Genomic DNA, 26,787 nt, shown 5'->3' with positions numbered 1-26,787 from the left:
TTGATCCTCAAGAAAGAGAGTCGGGGCAGGGCAGGGAGGGTGGCCCATATTTTTCCACCAAGAAGAAAAGTTAGCGGCTCAGGGCGCCTAGCAGTCACAAAGCGCCGAGCCCCATCCCATGTACGGCACTAACTAGGCGTGCTAGCACAAGACTGTAACATCGACTGTAACATCAACACCTTGGCGAGTGGAAGCCTCAAAGTCAGTCTGGGCTCCACAGATGGTTCAAGACCAGCCCGGTCTACACGAGACCCTGTTCAAGGATGACTTTAAGTTCCTCATCCCCCTGTCTATACCTGACACATGGACCTGATGTGGTACACATATGCGCTACCACACTCAGTTCCTGAGACACTGAGAATTGAGGTCAGAGCATCTATAGGCTCAGCAGTCACTCTAACCGTCTGCATCCTCAGCTGCACATTGGTGGCTTTGATTTTGTCTCTGTGGCCATGGAGGTTGCTGCTCCATTGTAAAGGCCCTTGTAGGGAATGGGGTAAAGACACTACCTCCCTTTCTCCCTGGTCCATTTCAGCTTCTGCCCTGGGGGCGTCCAGGAAGATGCTGCCTGCTGAGAGGGGGGCTTCCAGAGCCTGACAGTCTCTGCAGGGCCTCAGGCAGCTTGGTAGCTCCTACTGGAACAGAAGAAAACCCCAGACCTGGAATCAGATGGGCCTTCAACTTCACAGTCCATGACCCTGAACGTCACGCAGCCTGACTGGGATACAGAGTAGAGAGTCCCAAGAGTATCTACACCATTCCATTACAGATTATATTTCTGTTATATGTAAGATTCTCCACTCTGTTGAAGCTCCCATCCCCCTGTAAGGACAAGCAGGACAAAGTAAGGACCCACCTGCAGCTTCGCCAAAGCAGAAGGGAAGCAAGGGAAACTGAGGCCCACCCCAGAGGGCCTCGGTATGTCATCCTCATAACAGTCCGGGAAAACCAGCATTGCCAGATCCCTGGTCAGGATGAGACCAGGGTGGCAGTAACCATGGCAACTCCAACACTCCCTCCGTGGAGCCTTCCCAGATAAAAAGGATCCAGGAGCCCTGTAGCAGTACTGTAGAGAACTGATCACACAGGTAGGCTAGAAGGAGAAGAAGGTAAACTCGGACAGACTCCTTCCGGGACCTGAACTCTTGGCAACCACAGTCACCGCCTCTCAGATTCAGTGTGAAGTCAAAACTGACAACTAGGATACAATATCCTCAAGTTTATTAATACATTATTATTTAGACCATGAGGCTAGGCCCAAGGGGACGGCTCAGGAGGTAAAGAGCTGGCGGTGCAGGCATGAGAAACTAGGTTCAAATCCCCAGCACCCATACGAAAAGCTAGTCACAAAAATCACATGCCGAGGATCCCAAGGGTGAGGAAGTAGAGAAAGGCTCTCTCAGGCTCACTGGCTAATCTGTCTAGCTAAACTGGGAAGTGCCAGGTTGAGTAAGAGACACTGTTTGAAACAGTAAGGTACAAAGTGAAAGAGAAAGATACCAGAGGCTGACCTCTGGTATATGAGAGAGTGAGTGCATGGACACAAACATGCACACACACACACCACACACACACACACACACACACACACACCACACACCACACACACACACTCATTCATACATACGCACATACTCACACTCACATACACTCACACATACACACACACACATTCACACACACACACATCAAACATACACACCCACACACACACACACTCACACACGCACACCCACACCTCTCACACACACGCACACACACTCACACACTCTCTCACACACTCACACACACTCTCTCACAAACACATTCTCACACTCACACACACATTCGCACACTCACACACACACACACAAGTATGCAAGCAATACTCTCAGCTCTCTGTCAAGATTACATGACCAAAAATGGCTGACAGGCACCCCAACAAGTGCCTCCTGAACCGAACCGAAGCAAACCATACACAACAGGCAGTCACGGCATTAGTTCCGTGCAGGCTGCCCTGGTGTAGCCAAGGCCATCTCACCGTACTGAATGAACACTGAGGGCTCCAGGGCTAAGTCCTAACACTGCTCTGAGGCCTGTCTCATGCGTGCCAGGCACCAAACCAAACACTTCCGATGGCTCCCTTCTTTGACAATCACACGGGACCCTTTGAAAGTTCACACGTAAATCAAGCTGGGGCTCTGAGGAGTCAAGGGCCATGTTCAATGTCACAGAGCTACCAAGTGTCGTCAGAACTCAGCCTGCTCTGATCCCAGTTCCAGACCCTGCTGCTGCGGCTCTTCAGAGGAGGAGGAGTTGCCTGGAAACCCAGCAGGACAAGTTGCTCAGCCTGCCCATTCCCGCCAAGCCGGCTCCCGGAGCCCACCACAGGTCCGGAACCCCTCACTTCAAAGTGATTCACCGGGCAGGGCCTGTGTGGTTGGGGCTTGAGGCCTTGGGCAGTACTGTCCCAGGGCAGTTCTAGTCCCTGACCACCCAAGTTTGAACTGGGTTTCCCGGGACCTCAGGAATTCTGGTGCCAGTTTGTGGAGGCTGACTGGCTGAGGCCACCTCGTTTCTAAGAAAGCTATATCTTAGCTCTCCGACGGTTCAGAGAGGCTCCGTGGGGAATGAGGGTGGCTAGAGCCAGGACCTGCCCCTCACTAATCATTAATTAATCTCATTAATCGCCTATACCCAGCCACAACAGGGCCCCATCTCAGGACCACAGACCCTGATCTGACAGGCAGAAAGTTCTCTCTGCCTCTCCAAGGACTGGTGTCCAAAGGAACGTCACCACCTCAGATGCCTCTACCCCAAATCCCACGCTCTGAGTGGAGCGCGTCCCCTGTCCTGCTCACAGCCCGGCACCTCTGAACCCCAGGAGGCTGGGGATGTGGAATGTGTGATGCCTGGGGTCAGAGCTCGCTGATGTGAGCCCAGCTGAGGGAAAATGGCCAAGAACAACTCTCTCGTTTGCTTCATTTCCAGGCTCTGCTGCTGCTGCTGCTGCTGGAGCTGAGCTTCCAAACCAAGTTGGCTTTGGCCAGGACATCTGCAGCTGCGCCGGCCACAAGGCGCATCTGGATTCGCTTAGGGAGTTAAGCGCCATAAAGTTCTCTTAAGAAATTAGTTCCTAGGGATCCTGTGTCTCTCTGGGGATTGGGTGAGGGGCTGACCTGCTCCAGCCGCACACCCCCTTGGGCCAAGGACACCCAGAAACTGTCTGAACGAGGGAAAGGCACTTTGTGATCTACTCGAAGAATCAGCGTGTACACTCCCATTCAAGATGGCTTGGGAGGACGCCCAGGCAGGGCAACGCGCATGGAAGGCACTTCTCCTAACTGCTGTGAGTGACAGCACCCAAGAACAAACGAATGGCCTCAATGAATTCATCTGCTGAATGGGGAGGCATCACAGAGGACCTGGCAGTGTGTGTGCATGCCTGCATCCCAATTTACTTTGCTAGTGACACCTGGTAACCATGCATAGGAGCGAGATGGAATGTGATGGACACTGGCATACGTTACATCACAGACAAATAAAAAACCCTCCCTCTGGCTGGGGAGATGGCTGGCTCAGTGGATACTTGCTACAAAGACATAGAGTTCAAGGTCCAGAACCCACATTAATAAAGTACTTAAAAAAAATTAAAATAGTCAGGCATAGAGTATTATGTTCTTGTAATCCCAGCGCTGGCGAGGCAGGCCCTCACTGGCTCTGGTACGCACAGCTCACTTGGCCAGTCCCAAGCCAGTGAGAGACCCTGTCTCAGAAAAAGGGGAGGTGGTGGACAATACACGAAGAACAAGAACAAGAAAGGAGGTTGTCCTTTGGCCTCCTCCTGCACCACAGACAGGCGGACACAGAGGGGGCGGGAGGAGAAGAAGAGGAGGAGGAAGAAAAGAAGGGGGATCTTTCTTGATTTTGAAGTCCCCTTATTCCAGACCTCACAGCTAGCTGGCCTAAAGAAACCGCACATCTGAGGAAGAACAGTAACAAAAACAAAAAGCCCCTCCTCTCCCATCACCAGCCCTCTATGCTGGGTTGGTCTGAACACAGACAAAAGCCTAAAGCAATAGCCAGCACTGAGGCCTTCCCAAGCCCCTCTCAGACGGCCAGGCCCAGAGGTAGCCTCTCAGCTCTGAACAGTAGATCTGGGGGCCACAATCACCAGCCTCCGTGCCGCAGACGCAAACTCGGATTAGGCAGCTGAGAAACAGGCTCCAGGAGGAGGCAAAACCCAGAGAGATTTGTGGAGCCCACAGTGCGGTGCCACAGATCCGTCACGGATGAGTGAGTCATTAGCCACACCTCCTGCCTCCACGGGCTTTGGGGGATAACTGGAGGTCGTATTTCAGGGCCTGGGAAGTAGATCATTGGCAGGGAACTTTCCCAGCATTCTCTGTTCCACCTCTAGTACTACTTACTGAAGGGGGTAAAAGGTATCGCCAATGGTGACATGTGCCTGTAATTGCAACATTGTGGGAGCTGAGGCAGGAGAACGCTGCATCCAAGTTCAAGGCCATTGAGACCACTGTCTCAAAGAAAAAGACAAAACCAAAAACCCACCATACTAAAAAGGGGAAAAAAGTAAAATAAAGGTCTTGGAGCTAGAGAGATGATTCAGAGAAGTGGCTGCTTTTCCAGAGGACTCAAGTTCAATTCCCAGCACCCCATGGCAGCTCACAACCATCTGTAACTCCAGTTCTAGGGATCCGACACCCTTAAACAGACGTACACACAGGCAAAAGACTGATACATATCACATACAAATAAATGTTTTTTAAAAGTCTCTTTCGTCCTCTGGAACTCGTATAAACAGGATCCACGAGGCTAAAGGCTGATAGCTTAACGTTCTCAACGAAGCACACCTAAGTGTACACAGAGTAAACGTTCCCACTTCATTTCCACTCCTTAAGTCTCAAAAGAGCAAAATAAACCAGTATGGACCCCACCCCATCCCACCCAGGCAAGAGGGACAACAGGAAGCTAGAGACACAGAAATCACCTCTGATCTTCAACACCCAGTTCCCACCCAGGCTGCACCTCACAGTGGCCTATTGGCTCAGGGAGTTACCCAGCAGCAACATTGCTGCCAAGGGACTGGTGCATTTCTGTGGCCAACACTGCTGACCACCCACTTCCTGCAGCCGAGGCTAAGCACTGCATACTTAGCTCTAACAAAGGACACAGGTGGACTGGGCCGACACCCAGTCACCCTGACTTAACAGGCAAAGAACATATATCATTCAGGCTGGAAGCTAAGAAAGGACTTTGATGACCCTCAAGAAGGAAGTGGCTTATTAAACCCCACTGCCCGGCAGCAAGAGGAGGGTGGTCAGTGGTTCAACCAGAGTGATGTCAGAGCAAAAGGTTCCTCATCTCGGGTGAGGCCTAGGCTCGGGGTTTGTCAGCTACGGGGTCACTGTGGCGTACAACTCAAAGTGGGGAACTGTTGCTGTTGGAAGTCCCCAAGAAAGGCTGGGGCAGAAAACAAAGAGGTCTTCTGGCTACGAGGAGGAATGTGGAGGAGAGGAGAGGGTGACTGCAACACGTTCTAGGGAAGGCATGAGAACATGGAACGGGAAACCCAAGAGTCGCCCTAGGAAGGCTGAAGAATGAACTCTGGTGTCTTCTGGTCCTTCCTAGAGGCTCCTTAGCACAGAATCTCACCAATATCCCAATGTCTCCACCTCTTGCCCGTCTACCAAGATCCCATCAGGGCTCTGAATCCACGACCACAACAGAGATCTAGGGTATACCCCACCATCTGTTCCCATGGTCCAAGGAGAAGGGAGCCTGCTTTCACCTTAGTTGTTTCCAACCAGGGACCCTCTCTCCACCAGAGACAAGATGGAGTTCGACTCACAACTCAGTCCACGCCCAGGGGTGGGGTTTGGGGTAAAGGGGTGAGGGGGAGATAATGGGTTTCCATAGCAAACACAGACCAACACTTGGGTCCAAACCAGGGATGGCTAGGTGTCCCCAAGAAGTCAACACAGGCAGCTGCTGCTTCCTGGCCTCCTTGAACTGGTCCTGAGGCCGGCCAACAAAACTAAAGACAATTTTGCCAGAGCTTGACCAGGACAAAACAGTTGAGGAGGTTCTGGGGAAAGATATCCTGCTGATAAGCCGCAGGCTACCCCGGGGTCAAGACATACTGGCGAGAGCCTGACACACGTTGTCAACTCATTGACTCGAGACACAGTGCGTCCATTCTGGCTGCCCCAAAACTCCATGGCTAGCAGAAAACTCAACACACAGTAGCAGCTCAACCAATACGGACTGGTTGATTCTCCTCTCAAGGGCTAAATAGAGAATGGAGATGCCGGTAGGAACCAGACACAATACCTTACCCAGAATTCAGGATGTCGTCGGTTTGAGGAGAGACGGCTGGGTAGAAAGAGGCTGACGATTCCCTTCAAGTTTGCATCACAATCTCCATTCAAGGCACAAGCTGGACAAACCTAGAAGCCATTTGTAAGCCCCTCTGTCCAGCCTTAGACCACCTGGCACCAACCCCAGTTCATGCACCAAACTTCCAGCCACTCTCCTCTAGGCCCCTTCGGTCACATCAGCCTGGAATTCCTGGGAAAGGCTAGCAAAATTGCTTCTCACCAGCAGAGAAGCCAAAGCCCCAGCACCATTAGAAACTAACTGATTAAGGCTGTTCTCCTTCCCCGCCTTGTAAACCTGACGTTTTTCTAAGGTCGCACTGGAAAATGCACAGGGAAAAGGCATGCCCCAAACCCCTCCTATAGCAACCTTAATGGACTCCGGTTTGCAGAGCTACCCGATAATCACGAGTATCGAAAGAGAGGAAGGGGGAAGGCTGGCTATGTGGCACAGTGGTTACGGGTGAGTGCTATTCTTGCACAGGACTCCAGTTTGGTTCTGTGCACTCACACTGAGTGGAATGGCTCCAGGGTATCTGACTCCCTTTTGGACTCCGCAGAGCACTGGTACTCACGACTGTGCATACCCACATACAGGAGAGGAGGTGCGGCAGTTAAGAGCAGTTGCAGCCATCCCAGAGGACCGAGGTCTGATTCCCGGCACCCACGTCAGACAGCTCACAATCATCTGTAACTCCAGCTCTAGGGAATCTGACGCCCTCTTCAGGCCTCCATGGGTACTGCACAGACGTGCACATAACACAGATACAAGGGAAATACCCTATATGTACAATAAAATAAATAAACCTCTTTTAAAAATTAAGTGTTTTGGGGTTGGGGATTTGGCTCAGTGGTAGAGCGCTTGCCTAGGAAGCGCAAGGTCCTGGGTTCGGTCCCCAGCCCCAAAAAAAAAAAAAAAAAAAAAGAAAAAAAAAAAAAATTAAGTGTTTTAAAAGAGAGAAGTAAGAAAAAAAAGATTTAACAGCCCTCTGAGATGCGATCTGCTATTTATAACAAACCGTATCTGTATGGGCAATGCTGAGACACTTGTGACACTCCCTTGAGAAGCCTGTTTCCATGATCTCGGCTGTATTTTCCTTCTGAGCAAGCGCTCTCTCTCTCCCTCTCCTGACCCCTGTGCTTAAAGTCTAAATTAAATATATTAAAATGTCTTCAATAATTTCCAACTCTGCTTCCTACCAGCGTGTCCTGAAATTCTTTCCTGCATCAAAACCCATAAATCCCAGTTTGGTCTGAGATGAATCCCCTAAAAGATTAAAGGGAGCTCCTCAGACTGCCGGGGGTGACAGTATGAAGCTGTGTCTCTGTCCCCCACCAGTGTCGGGATGGCGGGCTTGCTTGAGGCTTACGTGTAGCTTTATGTACTGCTCTGAGTGGCTGGAGAGTCTGTCTCCACCATTCTTAAAGCAGGAAAGAGAGAACAAGGTTTATTAATGCCAATCATACCTCAAGATGGCTCCAGCAGAGAGAGAGAGAGAGAGAGAGAGAGAGAGAGAGAGAGAGAGAGAGAGAGAGAAATGAGAGTCGGAACATGCGGGGGGAAGAGTGGACGGTGGGCTCAGTCCTCCCATCCAACTCCCCTCACCTTGGCCCTTACACCTGGATGCCACAGGCCATGCCAACCACGGCAACCCATCCTTGAAGCCACATGCCTTCCAGAAGGGAGGAGAGCCCTCCCCTTCAACGTAACCAAAGCTTCCTTAAGTGAAATGACGTCAGAGAGAGCCTAAAATGACTCACCCCGAAGCTGGGCCACCCCCAGAAGCACAGCCACCCACCACCAGTGCCACAGAAACAGACACAGACAGCGGCCATCCTATCCTCCCCTCCTGAACTGCCTAGGGGCAAGGCAGCCTAGTTGGTCTTCTAATATCCAGAAGGGCGAGAGAGGGTATGCTGGCAGGATCAGGGGACAGATGACAGGAAGTCCTAAGCCCAGGCTCCCACGAGACCCTTCATGGGGTAGGCACAGAAGGCTGGGCCCCAAATCACCCAGTGTCTGCACAGGTGTCTTAGCGATCACATGGGAAGCCCAGGACCCCAGCTGTGGTGGATCCCAAAACAACAGCACGCCGGTGTGGATATAGGGAGCAACCTCAGAATTCCATGTGGGATCCTCAGGTTATCATCTGGATGGGGATGGGGATGGGGATGGGGATGGGGGAGGTGAGGCTGGAGCGTATTCTCAGGGCATCCTGGAGACAGAAGCTGATGCAGAGTGACCGGGAGCTGGAGCCACGGTGAGGATGAGGAGGGGAGCAGGTGTTTGAGCTGGAGTTCATCACTGCCTCAGAGTGGGGACATCCTACCCACTGCTACCCAGAGCTGCTAGATTCCACAAACAAAGGACTCGGGCTTAAAGAGACAAGGCTCACAAGTGGCACACAGTTTCTGGCTTTTACATTACTATTCAAAAATAATAGAAACCCCGAATTTTAAATGTTGCCAATTTAATGAGACTTTCCCCCCAGATGTGTGTGTGTGTGTGTGTGTGTGTGTGTGTGTGTGTGTGTGTGTGTGTATCTTGCAGACTGGACCTCACCAGTGGGTTACTGGCTCACCCCATCCCTGTCTCTCACACTGAGGAGGCCAATCCCTCCATAGATCCCCAAGTCCTGTGGGACCAAGAATCATCCCACCAGCCTCCAAGCCCAGGTCTCCTAATAGAAAATAAATGTTTCAGTCACCTAGTACTGAGCCCCACACCAAAGCAGGGAAAACCACCAACTGTAAGCTACCACACCCAAGTTGCTAGCTTAATTTCATAGGATTGGGGGTGGGGGACGGAGTATTTCAAAAAGAAGAAAGGAGAGAGCCAGCCAGAGGTGACGCGCTCACAAACATGGCTGTGGACCTGGGCGGCAGGCTCTCCTGGTTACAGAGGAAAAGCGGCCGCCACTGAAACCGGCCCAGACTCCAAAATTACAGAGCAGCAGAGCCCACACCCCTACCCCGTCTCACCTGTCACTCACTCCTCAGGAATGCAATTACCCCCACGAGAGCATGAGGACAGTCAGTGACCGGATGGCCATGTCTGTCCTGCCTAGACCCAGACGGACTTTCAGCTAGACCACAGGCACTCGAAGCAGCAGAACCTAAGGGAGGCAGGCACTGTGGGGCAGTCCAAGGGGACTCAGAGGGCCTGCCATGTCTCTGACCCCAAGTCCTCAGATGTATAGTGAGCAGTCCAGCAAATCCACGCCCCAACACTGTGTAGAATAGAGCCTGAGGAAGGACCAGATGACAAAGCCAGCAGTGGGTGCAGCTTCTGTCTACTCCCATGAGTCTTTGCATCTGCTGTGCTACTGTTGGGACTGTCTTCCTAGATGCTCACAGAACTGGCTCCTGCATGGCTATCACCCTGTCTTGCTCTTCACTGATTCTCAGTGCCCAGCAATGGGCCAGCACATACGCCCTCTGAAGTGTCTCTGGTGATCCGCTCATTTATTTACACGGTGTCAGTGAGAGAGGGGACACCTCAGAGGGCTCTGTAGGTACCACAGAGAGTGGGGACCCAGGGGGGACACTCTGAAGAGTGCTGGGTGCCAGACCTTGGAAATTACAGTCTCACTGATCAGGCCACATTGTAAGTCACAGATAGGGTACTGAATCATGGAGGGCTCAATCCTTGACCAAAGCCACACATGCATCTAGGCAACATAAATGTGTGTGTGTGTGTGTGTGTATTTGTCTGTGAACAAGGGTACATGTGTAAATACCTATATACATCTACCGTGTATAAATACCTATACATAGCCACCGTGTGTACACAAGTACATATGCAGGTTGTGTTGCATGTGCACATGTGCCTGATCATGTATGCATGTGTGCATTCATGCATACCTGCATCATTTATGTATGAGCACACATATGTGCCTATAGTCTGTGTAGGTGTATATGTCTATCACTATGTGTGCATTAAATGTGTCTGCATGAATATGGTTGTGCTGGGTGTACACCATGTGTGTGCACATCTGCACACACCTTTACATGTTAGTGCGTGTACCCATGTATGTGTGCAGGGACGTATGCATGTACAAGTGTGCATGCACATATATGGGAACGTGTGCTTCTATGTGTAAAGGGGCATGCACATGTGCACAGGGGTACGTGTCTATACCAATGACTATATTTCCTCGGTTACCTTCTGAGCTGACTCAGACAACAACCCAGGTCTTGGCAGAACTGACACCCGGAAGTCAGGAGCTGTGTTTACTTATAAACCATCCGAGCAGACTAGTGAAGGGGCTAGGTCTTTTCTGGCTTGCAAAATTAATATTTTTGTGCTCCAGGCCCCCTAGTCACCCACTGTGGCAGACCAACATCAGAGAATCAGGGTCTACCTGGCCACCAGGTGGCCTGGTGTCCCTGGACGCTCCCGGAAGCCTGCTCTTTTGTCCTTTGTGCTGGCCATGGGAGGAAATATAAAACCGTACGGGTGGGGCTTCTGAAACCTCCCCAGCTAGGTACCGGGAACTCAGGCTACCTGGTTAGAAGGCTAGGGTGTGTGAGAACCCCACCCTGAGGCGACTCTGGGGCCAACAGGCACCAAAAGTGGAAGTGTAGAGAAAGAGGCCACAGGGCAGAGGCTGCCTCACAATCAGATACTTTTAGCCTGATTGATGTCAAGGCTACAGAGGAAGTGGCCTGACCTTCCACACCCAGTCCCTGCAAAAGCTAACACCCCAGGGCTGGAGAGTTGGCTCAGTGGTTGGGAGCACTCGGCCTTGCCCAGGACCCAGGTTTGATTCCCAGCAGCAATGCGGCGGCTCCACACCTCCTTGGGCACCAGGAATGTTCGTGGTGAAACATTCCAACACAAAAGACCAGTAATCGATCTTTAAAAAAATATATTTTTTAATACAAAGGAAAGCAAAACAGCAGCTAACAGTACCTGTGTTCTGTATGTTAACCAAATGCCGTCCACCATCTACCACTCTCCTGACTTGCTGTGTCGAGAATACCCAGAAGCCCTCTGGCCCTTCCCCTGCCTGCAGACTATCATAAGGCCATTCACACAGAGAGACTGACCCCTGCAGCTCTGCCCCACACAGCCTGTGGGTTAGAGCACTATTGGTCCACCATCCAGGCAGAGTAAATAGTCAAGCGCTGAGTAAATAACATACTTAGCTCGACGCCAGTTCTCTGTCTCGTGTCAACGCCACACAGAAACTGACAGGGCCTGAACTCAGGACATAGAGCTCTGGAGCTTGATTCGCCTACTGTGCGTGGGAAACCCTGACCCACCGCTCCCATTCTTGGGTCCAACTTCTCCCTGCATTCTTTATTTCTTGGTGCTGTTTCTGGGGCAGACTCTGGGCAAGCATTCTCACTAAGTCCTTTTTAGAAGCCTGTGAGATCCATCCCACAAGCTTATGCTGACACACAGCTGAGAAACTGTATGTCAGCATAAATGTCTCAGAGAGGTGAAGTTCCTCACCAAAAGTCAGACAGAAGGCAGAGCCTGGCTTCCCTTCCAGTGTTGGGTGCTCACCCATGATGCTAGAGCATAGCCTCCAGCCCAGCCACTTCTGGTTCTCCAGTACCACCCAGAGTGGAGGGCAAGTGGCCATCTCTCTTGTTGGCCCACTTGCCATTCACTGGCTTCTCCTAGTTCCCCAGGCCTGGGGAGGACACACCAATGTGAAGAACCTGGTCCTTCCCAATGCAAACAGGAAAAACATGCCAAGGAAGCAATCCCAGGATTCCGTTCTCCTGCTCACATCCAAAGTCCCGAGAGCCAGCACACAAGACAGCTCTCAGGCCCGCACTGTGCCACTCCACTCAATTCAGCTGGGCTGTGGCGTGCTGCCCCCCACCCCCACCCCAATGCCCAATGCCTCACACCTCACACTCACCCTTCTCTGTCTGGCTTAGCCGCCCTGCTTTTGATAGGGAGCCTTCCCTACAGGGACCTTGGGGCTTCCTGCAAGCTCCCATTCTGAGTCATCTTTGTTTGTGTTAGAGCCACAGAAGGCTCTAGAACTTACCCTCCACCGCGCCCTCCTCCCAGCCCGCTCCCTCCCAGACTCCAAAGCCTGTATCCAGCAGGTGCTCCATAGGTGCATAGTTCAATGCTAAGCCGGAAAACACACACAGGTAGGCAGGAAGATGAAGTGTTAGATTTCCCAAGAGGCCGGAGGGCCTGTTTACTGTCCCCAGCTTACAGGAGGGCTCCACCCTGGACCTCTGTAATAATGTAGGGAAACCGCCAAGGTTATGCAGAGGACTGTGGCAGGGCTAGGAATATAGACTCGATGCCAGGCAGGGAGAAGACGGGGTGGGTGGGAGTGGGTGAGCCCACCTGTTGTGGTTTGGCTCTGAAGTACTCTCCAGAAACACACACACACACACACACACACACACACACACACACACACACACACTTGTTTCTCCAATGCTTAGTTCCCAGCTCAGGGCACTAGTTGGGGAAGCCATAGGACCTTCCCGATGTAAGGCCTTCTGTCAGAAGTAGGTCACTGGGTCTCTTGAGTGATATAACCCAGCCATGTTTGTTTTAACTCACGTCCTCTGCTTTCTGGTGGCCCGTCATACATAGGCCCCACCATGAGCTCCTACTGCCACACCACAAGGCCATTCCACCAAGCCTCCTCTGCTGAGGTGAGCTAAAAAACCCCTGACTATGAGCCCAGATGCCCTCCCCATCCCTTACGTTGCTTCTGTTGGGCGTTTCGTCACAGTGAGGATAAAGGAACTAACAAGACAGCCTCATACTTCACTCTAAGAGAGGGGAGCCTTGCCAACACCTGGGGAAGAGTGACAATGGGCCCACCCACTGCAGTCCAGCCCTGTGATGCGAACTTTGTCATCTCAAGATGCAAAGGACCGCAGCCCCCTCTCCTACACTGAGGATCTCCAGGGACCTCCATTAGAGAAAAGGGCACAGGAGTCAGCTGGCGAAGAAAGCAGACTAAGTCTTTCCTTCCCAGATCTTAACTGCACGGGTACACATGACACTGATGGCGGACACCCCAATCCTCCCATCTCCCCCAAAAGAGGGAGACTAAAGTTGTCCCCTCTGCCAAGGATCCTCTGTAATGAGTTCATATCTAGGGCACGTGGCTTCACCCACCTCCTTGATTCATCAAGCACCCCATTTGTGGACCAGAGAGGCCAGAGTACTCATATGGCCACAAAAAGGCCTGCCTGGGTCCCAAGGTGACTGTCTTAATCAGGGTTTCTATTCCTTCACAAACACCATGACCAAGAAGCAAGTTGGGAGGAAAGGGTTTATTCAGCTTACACTTCCACATCGCTGTTCATCACCAAAGGAAGTCAGGACTGGAACTCAAGCAGGTCAGGAGGCAGGAGCTGATGCAGAGGCCATGGAGGGATGTTTCTTACTGGCTTGTTTCCCTCAGCTTGCTCAGTTTGCTCTCTTATAGAACCCAGGACCACCAGCCCAGGGACAGCACCACCCACAAGGGGCTGGGCCCTCCTACCTTGATCACTAATTGAGAAAATGCCTTACAGCTGGGTCTCATGGAGGCATTTCCACAACTGTGGCTCCTTTTCTGTGATAACTCCAGCTTGTGTCAAGTTGACACACAAACCCAGCCAGTACAAGGGACCATCAAGCCCATGTTGTCACCACACTCCCCAGCCCCTTCTGGCACACAGAGACCTCTCAAAGGCCGTAGCTCAACTGGTAAAGGCTTTGCCCGGCAAGCATGAGGCCCTGTACTCCATCCCCAAAATGAAATTGGAAACTTGGCGTGGTGACACGCTCTGGTAGATCCAGCACTTGGGAAGGTAGAGGCAGGAGGATCAGAAGTTCTCCTTAGCTATACAATGAGTCCAAGGCCAGCCTGGCTACTACGTAAGACCTGCCTTTAAAAGTAAAATAAAATAGAACAAAACCTCTCAGAGCCTAAGAAGACCCCAGGCCCTGTCGTGACAGGGCCAGCGTGTGTCAAATGGTGGCTTCGCCCTTCTGTCTAACTCCTGGCATATTCTGTTCATTGCAACCCTCTTCTCCAGAAGATCTGGCCCAAAATGAGGCCGAAAAAGAGGAAAAGGCCTGGCCAAGCCACCACGAACCCCAGCTGAGCTTTTCCCCAAAGGAAGAACAACGGCCTCTTTCAAGAGGGGCCCTTTTGTTCTGGTTCCCAGGGAGGAGACAGACTAACCCAGGGACAGTGTGGCTGCACAGCTTGAGTTCGGCCAACAGATCCTGGGGAAAGACGCTGCCCTCCCAAACCTACTAAGTATATGAACACCATGTCACCGGTGAGGAGCCGGGTGACATAAGAGTAAAGCCATTCACTCTATGTCAAGGCCCACTGACAGTGCCACGCACCCTGCAGAGAGCAGGGAACACGAGGCCAAGGGAGGTTTACATGAATGGGCTCTTACCAGGCTTCCCAGTGACCCAGAAAGCAAACACAGGCAACATACACCACAAAGACAAGTCAGCCCGGGCTTCCCAAGAGCAGTGCTCATAAATGAGAGAAGTCCTTTAATCAAAAATTAAAAGAAAAACCAGGGTAGCAGCTGTCAGAAAAGCTCTCACCAAGGGCGTGGGTACCGACCCCAAGGATCCAAGAGAACCGACCCCCACACACACAAGCTCGAACATACCCACATACACACACAATACCGAATTTAATGTGGTTCGAAAAGGACACCCGATCCATGCTACATGATAAAGAGGGAGCTTGGAAACGTCATGCTATGTGGCATGCCCAGGACAGGATGGGTTCTGTTAGTCTCCTGGTCTGACCCAGGTCCCTACAAGCCAATGGCGTCCTCAAGGTAAGCAGCAGAGAGGCTGGGGAGCGTTTAGTTATGTGTGGTGCTGAGGAGGATAAAAAGTGTGTGTGGGATGTGGAGAGCGGAGACAAGCCACAGAAACAGCACAACAGACCACACCCCCCGACCCTGACTGGCTGACGCCCTCCCCTGAACACTTACGGCTATGATCAGCTTTCTGGTGTGTGTGCGTCACCAGTGAAAAGCAAATAAAAGTGCACACGTACCTTTAATCTCAGCACATCAAAGACAGAGGCAGGCAGCTCTCCTGTGAGTACAAGTTTCCCAGGCCAGCCGGGGCTACAGACTGAGACCCTGCCTCAAAAATAAACGTTGAGTTGACCGCTAAAACGGAAGCAGAGTGGGTGAGTGGGTGCATGGGCGTGAAACCCTCCCCTCCTTCCTGGTCAGGTACCTGTGTTTTGATAGAGGTTTGTGTGGGGGTGGTACTTGCCTTAATCTCTTCAAGGATCTCTAACTGGAAACCAAATCAGGTCCAAGCTGCCTCTGGAGGCCCCTGGAGCATGCCTCCAGGTCAAGAGGTCAGAAACCAGCTTCTAAAACACTCCAGGCTAGCTCAGACAGCTTGTGCATGCACCCCACCCACTCTAACGGAGGGTGTTGGCACTACAGCCTCCTTTCTGCACCCAGACCCCCACCCCCAAACCCCTTGCAAGGCCACCAAGCAGAGGGAGACAGAGGCAAGATCACGCCGAGCCTAATGACCTGGTCTCAGTTCCTGGGTCCGGCCTGGCAGAAGACAATAGACTCCCTCCCAAAGGTTCTCCTCTTTACCTCTGATCTTCATACACACCCTGTGGCATACACATGCTCACAGAAACAAACGAACACACATATACTCAAGAGTATGTATTTTTAAAAAGCTCATCCTGCAGAGAGTGCCTTTAATCACAGCACTCTCGAGGCAGAGGCAGGCAGATCTCTGAGTTGTGGGCCAGCCTGATCTATAGAGTTCTGGGACAGCTAAGGCTACACAGAGAACCACTAGCTTGGAAAAAAAGATAGATAGATAGATAGATAGATAGATAGATAGATAGATAGATAGATAGATAGACAGACAGACAGACAGACAGACAGACAGATATAGATAGGGTAGATGATGGATGGATGGATGGATAGATAGATCAATGGATTGATCATCCTAGCAAGTTGCAGGCCTGTACCTGCAACAGCCCCCTGGAACTTCGGCCCTGCAGTCATTGGGTCTTTTAAAGTCACTCCCTGTTGTAGTTAAAGATCAGTGCCTACCTGATTCAGGCGAGAGAGACAGCTGATAGGGGCTCTTCACGTGTTTTGGTGGCAAAAGGGCTGTCACCTAGTCCTCCTTGCTACTTTGATGTGTTTGGAGACCCCAAAGGATTACAGTCAAACATGCAGGGAGCTCACTGGCTTCCACTGACTCTGCCAGGCTAGGACAGATTCAATAGGACAGCCAGCCTCTCCCAGCACACGGGACCCACCCCAGAATCAAAGCCAAGGTGTTCAAACACAAGCCCACTGCAGCCTACTGAGTTTTTTGGACATGATTGGGGGGGGGGGGGTGTTTTTGGTTTGGTTTGATTTTTGGTTGGGCTTTTTGTTGTTTTGGGTTTTGTTGTTGTTGTTGTTGTTGTTGTTGTTGTTGTTGTTGTTGGTTTTATGAGACAGGGCTGCATAGCCCTGGCTGTCTTGGAACTCTCCCTGTAGATCAGGTTAGCCTCAGAGATCAGCCTGCCTCTGCCTCCCAAGCACTGGGATTAAAGGCCTGTGCCGCCACCACCACCACCCGGCTAGAATGTGAGTTCTCAGTGCTCAGTGGAATATAATCTTGACCAATGGGGTTCATGGACATTCTGTCACTTTGCTTTCAGGTTACGGATGTGAGGTAGCCAAGGTCTCCCCACTCGTTGGGAAGGTTACAGGGTGGGTACTGACTTAGCCAGGAGCCTCACCTCTCTGACTGAAGATAAGGCCCTGTGTAACAGAAGCTTCCTTGATGCTCTCTGCTTATCGGACACTGCTAAGATGCCTTGGGAGAGGGAAAAAAAAAACACTTGAGGGGCAAGGAGCACCAACCTTGAAACTCCAGACTCGAAGAATTTCACCACAGCCCAGAAGACTAAACAGGGCACCGCAAGCCCGGAAAGCTACACAGATAAAGTGTGGCTTCCCTGGCCACAGAACTCCAAAGCGGAGCCTTGAGCTTTCACTCTGAATGGGCAGGACTCTGAGGTGTCCTGTCTTTCACGTGTTCACCCCCGCTTACATTCTGTCACATGAGGCAGAGCTGTCAGGAAGGGACACACTTTGTCATCTTACCAGTGTAAGAATTCAGGTGTCTAGGCTTAGGATGCCCCAGAACCCGCTTCTGTCCGACAGGCTATGCCTCTGCCTTTTGCTACAACGGACAGGCTCGCTGCTCCTGGGCCCCGGATGAAGAAGGACATGGAACAGAACAAAGGGACACGCCACGCCACCGTATGCTGCAAGTCATGTGAAAGGTGAGCAGGACAAAACCTAAGGACAAAAGCTAAATGACAATAAGTCAGCGTGCTGGTCTCCAGGAAGGTAAGAGAGAGAGTGTGTGTGTGTGTGTGTGTGTGTGTGTGTGTGTGTGTGTGTGTGTGTATGGTGTGTGTGTGTATGGTGTGTGTGTGTATGGTGTGAGTGTATGATGTGTGTGGATGTGGATATGTATGGTGTGTGTGGGTATGGGTGTGGGGTGGGGTGGGGTGTGTATGTGGTATGTATGTATGTGTGTTGTATGTGTGTGTATGTATGGTGTATGTGGTGTGTGCATATGTGATGTGTGTGTGTGGTATGCGTGTATGTGGTATGTGTGTGTTTATGTATGGTATGTGTGGTGTGTGTGTATGTATGGTAAGTGTGTATCTGTGTGTGTATGTGTGTGTGGTGTATGTGTGTGCTTGTATCTGTGTGGTGTGTGTGTGTGGTATGTGTGTGTATGTGTATGTTGGGTAGGTTTGTGTGTGTGTGTGTATGGTGTGGGGGGGGGGGGGGGTGGTGTGGGTATGGGTGTGGGGTGGGGTGGGGTGTGTTTGTGGTATGTATGTATGTGTGTTGTATGTGTGTGTATGTATGGTGTGTGTGGTGTGCATATGTGATGTGTGTGTGTGTGGTATGTATGTGGTATGTGTGTGTTTATGTATGGTATGTGTGGTGTGTGTGTATGTATGGTAAGTGTGTATCTGTGTGTGTGTGTGTGTGTGGTGTATGTGTGTGCTTGTATCTGTGTGGTGTGTGTGTGTGGTATGTGTGTATATGTGGTGTGTGTGTGTGTGTGTGGTATGTGTGTATATGTGGTGTGTGTGTGTGTGGTATGTGTGTATATGTGGTGTGTGTGTAGTATGTGTGGTGTGTGTGTGTGATGTGTGTGTTGTGTGTGCATATGTATGGTAAGTGTGTATCTGTGTGTGTGGTATATGTGTGCTTGTGCTTGTGTCTGTGTGGTGTGTGTGTGTGTGATGTGTGTGTTGTGTGTGCATATGTATGGTAAGAGTATATCTGTATGTGTGTGTGGTATATGTGTGCTTGTGCTTGTGTCTGTGTGGTGTGTGTGTGTGGTATGTGTGTATATGTGATGTGTGTGTGTATATATACAGCCTCATCTTCCTCCCCTGCTTTTGTCTGAGGACGTATGTGGTACCTAGCATGAAATACTTGCCAGGTGTCATGTATCCCCCACAGCCTGGCATGGAGGGGTGGGGGGTTGGTCATTCCCAGTTGGGCAGAAGCTCAGGGAAGTCATGTCATTTGACCCTAGTCAGAACCAGGAAGTGATGCAAGTAGGATTTAAACCGGGATCTGTGCAGTGCAGCCCTGACTGCCACACCACCCTCCCTTAGACATCGGACTGAAAACCATTGGCGTGTATACAGATATTCAAGTATGCATACGTGTGTGCATGTGTGTCTACGTGCCGGTGGAGGTCAGAGGTCAATACCAGGTGCATTCCACAAGCCCTTCTCACCTTTTTTTTTTTTTTTTTTTTTTTTGAGGTGAGGTCTCTCATTGAAGCAATCTGGTAGACCAGCTGGCCAAGAGAGCCTCAAGGATCTCCCTGTTTCCTCCTGGTGCTGGGATTACAGATGCCAGGCTCAGGCTTTTGCACGTGGGTCCTGGGGCTCCAACCCAGGTCCTCATCCTTGCACACCAATCACACTGCCAACTGACGCTATCTCGCCAGCCCAACACCAAGCTCAAAACTCCAGGGCCCATCTTAGTAACCAGCCTCCTGGCAGGGGAGAAGTCTGTGCCACCCTGTGGGTCATTTGCCTACTCTGAGTAATGGGTTTTTAGTCCACATAGTAAGAGGCGGGACGCTCTTTACCTATACTGATTAGTACCGCCTATCTCTGGGCTCACTGGGAAGACTGGATGCATCAGAATTGATTAGCAAAGGCCAAGGGACAAGAAGCGGCAGTACGCGTGATGCGTGTATCACTCCAGAGTTCTTTTCCAATACGGACCAGCTCTGACTCTGAGCCTACCAATGAGGAGTGGGGGAGGGGACAGAGAGCAGATGAACACTTTCCAACACAGGATGTCTGCACACATCTATTGTCCTCATACCCAGAAAGACACCCAGACACGGCAAATGCACGGATGGCCTGAGGTGGCTCTGGCTATCTGACATCCCATCGGTAAGTGCACAAACCTTTCAGGAAAGATCTTTGGATCTACCCTGGCCAGACATCTTGCCCAACCTGAACCTCTGCTTCCCACAGCCCAGAAAGTCCTGCCAGGACAATAACAGTCATCTCGATGCAAGAGGACATCAGACGGTCCCAACAAATGAGGGCTACTGTCCCTGTCACTGCCACCAACACTACCGTTTTTCTTCAGAGAGGTAACGTTCGCGTGAGCCCAGGACACACTGCGTACTGGTTCAGCGGCCGTGCACTCTAACCAGAAGGGAGCTGAAACAACATGTTCTGTGAGCTCCTGGTGTCCCCAGGGTCCTGGGAGGAAACAGAGTGTGGACACCAAATGGTGTCATTTAAAGATGTTTAAACCAAAGGACGAGAGTCCTGAATGTGTGGGTGGAAGGGAGGGGTGGGGGCAGAGATGTCCTTCTGCCTAGGTAGACGAGCCATGGCTGTTTGCCAAGGACAGAGTTTCCTGGGACATGAGAAACCCAGTGGGGAAACCTAGAGTGGTCCCAGAATCTGGGAGCTATGGAAGGCCTCAGAGAGAGCAGCTCCTGGGAGGGAAGACAGGGAGAACAGAGGATGTGGTATCAGGGACAGATGAGGTCAGGGTCTCACCTGTGAGGAGGCTCCTCGGCAAGGCTCAGAAGGGACTCAGCCCTCAGCCCTCATCCAACAGGAAGAAGAAAATCTTCCCTCCCTGAAGGAAGAGGCCACCGGATGTGACTTGTGTGCTGGACTCAAGAGTTCTATGAATCCACCAAGCCTACAGAATTTGGATTGTGGGGTTGACGGATTCACAAAGCAGTCTCCTGTACCTGGCAGCGACACCAACACCAAGTAAGGCAGAGGTGTGTACACACACACACACACACACACACACACACACACACACACACACACACACGGTTGGCGGTGGAAATAGCTTCCCAAGGGCCCCTGTTGGATAGAGGCAGGTGGTCTGGACACAGCAGCTCCAGGTGGGTCATCCAAAGAGCAGAGTGCCTTCCCCGTAGGGCCAGTCAGCCCGCCAAAGAGACCCAGGTGCATGATGGGGCCTTGAGCAGCTTTCTCGTGTTCATATGCTCCCCGACTGAGGCCACTGCTCTGATCCAACACAGGTGTCACAAGCAATACCATTTAGAAAATAAAAACAACTTTCAATTCTGTTTTTTTTTTAAATCGTATTTTCTGAGATCAAAATCTTATTTACCAAGCACTGCCGCTGAAAGCTAAGGTGGAGACGTCTTAACCCTCAGACTCCATGCTGCTCCAGCCGGAGACTTGGTGGGTAGAGATCGGAACCTGGAACAGGGGCTCAGACCAGATCCTAGGAGCCTGGGGTCCCAGCATGGTCTCACGTGCATACTCTATCGGAGTCTTTTGACCCCAAAGCCGCCAGACAGGGTGGGACCCTCTAAGAAAACTGGAGTTTTTCTATCCCTTCACAACCTAACAAATAACTACATGGGTTCAAAGGCCTGGACTGACCCTGGCATCCACAGAGGAAAGGACCCCAAAACTGCCTTCAAGTTCACCAACCCACAGAGCATGGTAGGCTGGCGGTACAGCAGAAGGGATCAGCCACGGCACAGGCTGGAGTGACCGTCGTACACCCTTAAGAAGCACTGACCACTGGCCCTTACTCTCCCAACCCTGGGAGGTGATCCACCCTCCTCCACTGCTGGGGGGGTGAGGGAAATCAGAGCAGGTTCCTTTAGAGTGAGAAGAACCAATGATACAAAGGCAGGAAGATAAGGTCAGCACGAGAACCCTTCCTCCACCCCAGCTCGAGCGTACAGTGTGTCTAACACTTCACAGGGCAGTCTGGGCATCCGGACCACATACCCAGAAGCAAGCCCGGCTGTTAGGAAAAGATGCATAGATGTCAATTCACCTCAGGTGAGGCCACCAATGGACAGACCAATGTCACAAAGCCTTCCAAGTCTAGCTCGATGACCCACGGGCCAGCTGTCCTTCCTTTGAGGCGCTACAGGCAACCACCCCTCAACCCCCGCAAGAAACAGCTGCATCACCAAAAAGTCCCACCCCGGCATGGATGACTTCCGCAAGACTGTGTAGATGAAGTCTTACAGTCAATGTCCCACAGGCTACCACCTCAGAGACCCTGTGCAGTCACGGAGCGGAGGAGCGATGGCCAGACTCTCCCGTGAGGGATGGCGGCAACCCCCAACTCCCTCCGTAGGGGAATGCTAATAAGCAGATCTTACAGGAGTCTCCTCCAGGTAACCATGCTTCCCTGATAAGATGGGAAGGGTCACGTCATATCCAGAGGACAGAGGTCCAGAGTTATCTTCGTGCAAGGCTGCTCTGCCTGGGCAGAGCAAGTAGCCATAAGCAAGCAGGGGTGGGTGGTAGTTCTCCTGGGCACGCAGTAGCCCAGGACTACACTGGAAGAGCCCCGGCTTGCCCCCCCTGGACTAAGTCCCCTTCATTCTGTAATGGAGCCTGCTGACAGGACTTTCCCACAACTCCAGAATCTCCCTTTTGCTGTCTTTCCTCCATGTTCAGTTTATCCTTCAAAGATGTAGGACTCTCTGCCACCTCGGGCGGGGGTTAGCGCTTAGAGCCAACAGCTGTAGGAAGGATACAACCGAGGGCCTCCGACATGCTAGGCAAGTGCTCGACCACTCCCTCCCTAACTGCTACTGGTTTGGCTGAAGCAAAAGTCTCCTATGGCCGGGACTGACCTCCTGCTTGCTGTGTAGTAGAGAATGAATGACCTTACCTTCTGAGCCTCAGGCCTCTGCCTCCCAAGCTCCGGGACTATGGCTGTAGATCATGGCTCCTGGTGTTTATATGGTACTAAGGAGAAACCCAGGGCCCCACGCATGGGTGGCAAATGTTTCACCAACTGAGTTCTAGCCCTGGTCTTTTGTTTTGGGTTGTTAATAGAACAGGGTCTCACTAAGTTGACGGGCTAGCCTTGAACTTTTCACTCTCCTGCCCCAGCCTCTAGAGTAGCTAGGAAGAACGGCCTACACCATCCCATTCTAACTTACGATGATTTTGGAGAAGGAGAGAAGCTAGGCCACCCGCCCTGGCTACTCCCTCTCCTCCTCACTCCTCTGCCACCGCCACCACCACCACACTACACACACGCACCCACTCCCATTGGTATACACATAACTGACACACAAAACACACACATGCACACGTATTCACACATATGCACGCACACCGATCTGATTCAAAAGGCAAGAAGCAGATCAAGATATTTTCCTTATGGCAAACTTTCTAATGCTATTTTTTTTTTAATGTTATGGGAATGGGTGTTTCACCTACATGTCTGTGCACCACATGTATGTGTCTGGTGCCTGTGGAGCCCAGCAGAGAGTGTCAGATCCCCGGGAGTTACAGATAGTTGTGAACCACTGTGCGTATACCCAGAATCAAACTCAGGTCCTCCGGAGGAACAGGAAGTGTTCCTAACCACTGAACCATCCCTCTAGCCCCTCTAATGCAAATTCTTCTTGGTCACCTTTTTTGGGGGGAGTGGGGGGGTAAAGGAGAGGGATGCTCACGTGGGCAATTTTATTAAAAAACAAAACAAACAAACAAACACCAAAACATCAAAAAGAAGTTCACCCTATAGAAGGAAGGCTACTGAGGCCAGGCCGCCCTCCACTGCTGCTAAGTGTCCTGCTGCTGCACAAAGGGGTTAGGGAGGGCCTCCATGCCATCCTGAGGGCAGGTGAGCACCACCGAGGTGCCAGGACGCACTATGAGCCCCAGCTGCCAAGCGTCCTCCGTCAGCTTGTGCTGGTCATCAGGGTCTCGCCTGTACTCAACGGTTCCATCCAGCACCAAGTTGAGCAGTGAGTCAAACCCTTTCAGGATGCCACTGGCTTCTCGGCCACCCTGGAACTTCACTCGGATGGTCTTATCAATGTACTTGGGCAGATCCAAGATGCTTTCTTTCTTCTTTTTCCCTTTGTCTGCCATCTTGTCGCCGCACATCACCCTGCCCTTGGTCACCTTTTTGGCGGCAATGATGCAACTCTCTTTTTCAACTCTCCGTCTCTAAAAAGTCCTGAGTCATCAGCCAAGGTAGGAGTTGCCTGCTAACACCCTGGCCAGCCTGGATTCCATCCGGGGCTCTTGGCTCCATATTACGTGAGCCATGACAAAGGGAACCATCTCTCCTGTACCCCCACCTCCCTTGACTCCTAGGAGACAATACTGAAGAAGTCCATTGGCTGTGGCAAGCATCACAGTGCCCAGCTCTGCCACAGGCAGCTACCCAGATATGGGAACTCGTATGGATGGAGCTGATGAAGATTTGGGTGTAAAACTTAACAGCTCTCAATCAGGGGCGCTGAAGCCCACAGATTGAGGCAACTCTAGTCAGACTAGCATGATAGCATCTAGTCAATCAAGGGCAGTCAATGCTGCCCAACTTGGTACAGTAGACAGGACGGGTGTCATACCACACGTGACTGGGCTCCAGCAAAAGAATGGCCAAGTGAAACTCCTTAAGCTGGTGTGTGACCACTGCTAAGCGGACACTAAGCACTCAAGGGGCTTTACCTTAGAGACAAGTCACCAAGATACACAGGGACCAGGGCCGTGCTCTGTATTGTTGACAGTCAAGTGGATGGATGCGGAAGGGAGAAAATGTGACTCTTTGCTACCCAGAACAGAGGTGGTGCCCCCAACAAAGTGTCATGGCTTCCCATGGGATGGTTAGGGTTTTCTTCCTTTATTTCATAAGACTGTCCTCAGTCATGTGTTAGTATTATAAGTGACTAGCTCACAGAGAGGGAAGGCTGAGAGAGGCTCCCCCAGACCACCCACAAGGTGAGAGTCATATACACAAGAGCAAGCCCTACTCCAAGCAGGCAAGGAGACCCTCAAAGGCTATCAGAATGGCCGACGAATGCTGCCAGCAGAAATGTCGAAGCTTAGAACCATGAGGGTAAAGACAGCAGACAGGTATATAGGGTACCACTCCATGGCCACTGGACTTCAAGCTGGTTGTGGCTAAGATACGTCACGGTCCGGTGGGACGGGGCCGCTGACCAATTCAGGTGGCAAACGGAGGCTCTAAGAGGCGGAGTAGCTATCCCAAGAGCAGCGAGAGACAAAAGATGCAAGCCTCCTCCATGACTCTACTGAGACAGGTTTGCAGAGAGATGTCTGGGTGGCAGATGCAGTCTCTGAGGTCCCAGGTGTCCCTCTCCACCCAGGCCACATCATCCAGGTGTCCACCTGTCCTACCACATAATCCTCTTGGCAGCACAAAGCCCAGGAGTCCACCTTACATTCCGTGCTTAAACTACAGAGCAGCGGTTCTCCACCATCCTGATGCCGCGACCTTTGAACACAGCTCCCTAGGCTGTGAACCCCCGCCCCCACCCCGAACCACAAAACTACTTTGATGCTACTTCATAACCGTAATTCTGCTACTCTTATGAATCATAATGCAAATATCTGATCTGCGACCCCAAAGAGGTCCAGACCCACAGGGTGAGAACCGCTGTTCTGCCTGCTTACCAGCCACGTATAGTGACGCTCATGAGACGTTCACCTGTAAAACGGGCACCGCCTCGCAGGGGCCATGAAGATTATGCAAAAGACTCAGAGTGAGGAGGCACACGGTGAGCGCTGTGCAAGGGAAGCCGCTGTTATCAGTACCTTGCTGGTGACTCAGCCCTTTGCTGTCAGGCTCCTGTGGAGTCATGGAAGCACTGGGAGGGCACTGGTTTTGAAGCCATGTGGCCTGATTATAACCTTAATCGCTCAAGAGACAGACACCCTGGGAGCACAGTACTTGGAGTGCTCACTGTGAGCACAGTGCCTGAGGTACTCACTCTGCGAGCACAGTACCTGAGGCACTCACTCGAGTTTCTCCTATTGCCTTTGGGACTGATGCAAAATTTAACGCCCAAACGGGACCAAGAGACACAGCGTAGCTAGAAGAAGTATTGATACCTCGGTCACTGATATCTTGAGTGTGCTCTTAAGCTCTGGGATCTGCCTGGCTTACCGGATCCCCCAACCCAGCAGCCAGTTACCATTTGCCCAACGCTGAAGAGAGCCTCAGCGGCAGACGGGTGAATTCTGATGAACCAAGACGGAGCAAAACAAGACCTTGTTCCCCTTTCTAACAGGCAGCCCTGCCCCCCACCTCCAGCCACCCCCTGTAACTTCCTCCACTGCACACCCAAAGCAGAGACACCCTTAGTCACCTGCAAACTGCTTCCGATACGACCCAACATGGCTGACCTGGGCCTCCCCTTCTTCCAGGCCTTAAAAGTGGACAGGAATGGGTGCTTGGGAGCTATATATGCTATATACGCTGTGAGGGGGACTCTTTAAGCCCACTTTAGACAGAAGGCTGTGATCTCCAGAACTGCCCAGCTACTCCCTAGGGCCCAGATATCCTAGGGCCATAGAGGCCCAAGGCCAGCAGGGCTGTCGAGAGCTAGAGGTGCAAACCCAGCAAACACATTCCTCGTGTGTGGCCACCCTCTTTGAACAGGAGAGGACTCTCAGCTAGGGAGTAAGCAGCTTCACTCATTCATCCTTTCATCCACACACCCACCCACCCACCAATTCATCCATTCACCCATCCGTAGGAAGGAAGTCGGCTGGGAAGTGCTGCCTCAGTTTCCCCAGCTGTAAAATGGAGAGAGCGACTGTAACTGACAGAGCTGTGAGAGTCATTAAGGGCTGGCCATGTTGAGTGGCCTCTGCCCTGTCACTGCTGTGACTAACTTCCTGACCCTGGTGACTCAGACATGCCTGGAGTCCTCAATCTCTCTTTGGTGAAACCCTACATGCCCCATAAAGCGGGCATCAGGGCTCGCCTGCTCTAACACACACAGGGACTACCCACCCTGGTGGACTTTGCTCACACCGCACTGCGTCTGTCCGTCTGTCTCTCACATTTGTACTGATGGTGGGACAGTGGTACCCAGAAC

At 51.7% G+C, this 26,787-nt stretch overlaps 2 protein-coding genes across 2 annotated transcripts in view; both read right to left on the bottom strand.

Moving 5' to 3' along the window:
* The window catches only part of Cmip (c-Maf inducing protein), a 205,635-nt gene that overhangs the window by 169,134 nt on the left and 9,714 nt on the right, over window positions 1–26,787 (bottom strand). The gene's annotated exons all lie outside the window — the stretch shown is intronic.
* On the bottom strand, window positions 23,276–23,972 carry LOC116886457 (U6 snRNA-associated Sm-like protein LSm7). The gene has a single exon (XM_032887959.1). The coding sequence runs from the start codon at window positions 23,819–23,821 to the stop codon at window positions 23,495–23,497; it is 327 nt and encodes a 108-aa protein (XP_032743850.1). The 5' UTR covers window positions 23,822–23,972; the 3' UTR covers window positions 23,276–23,494.

Source organism: Rattus rattus, chromosome 17 (genome assembly GCF_011064425.1).
Source record: "Rattus rattus isolate New Zealand chromosome 17, Rrattus_CSIRO_v1, whole genome shotgun sequence".
Taxonomy (NCBI): Eukaryota; Metazoa; Chordata; class Mammalia; order Rodentia; family Muridae; genus Rattus; species Rattus rattus.
This window is presented reverse-complemented; position numbering and strand designations above follow the sequence as displayed.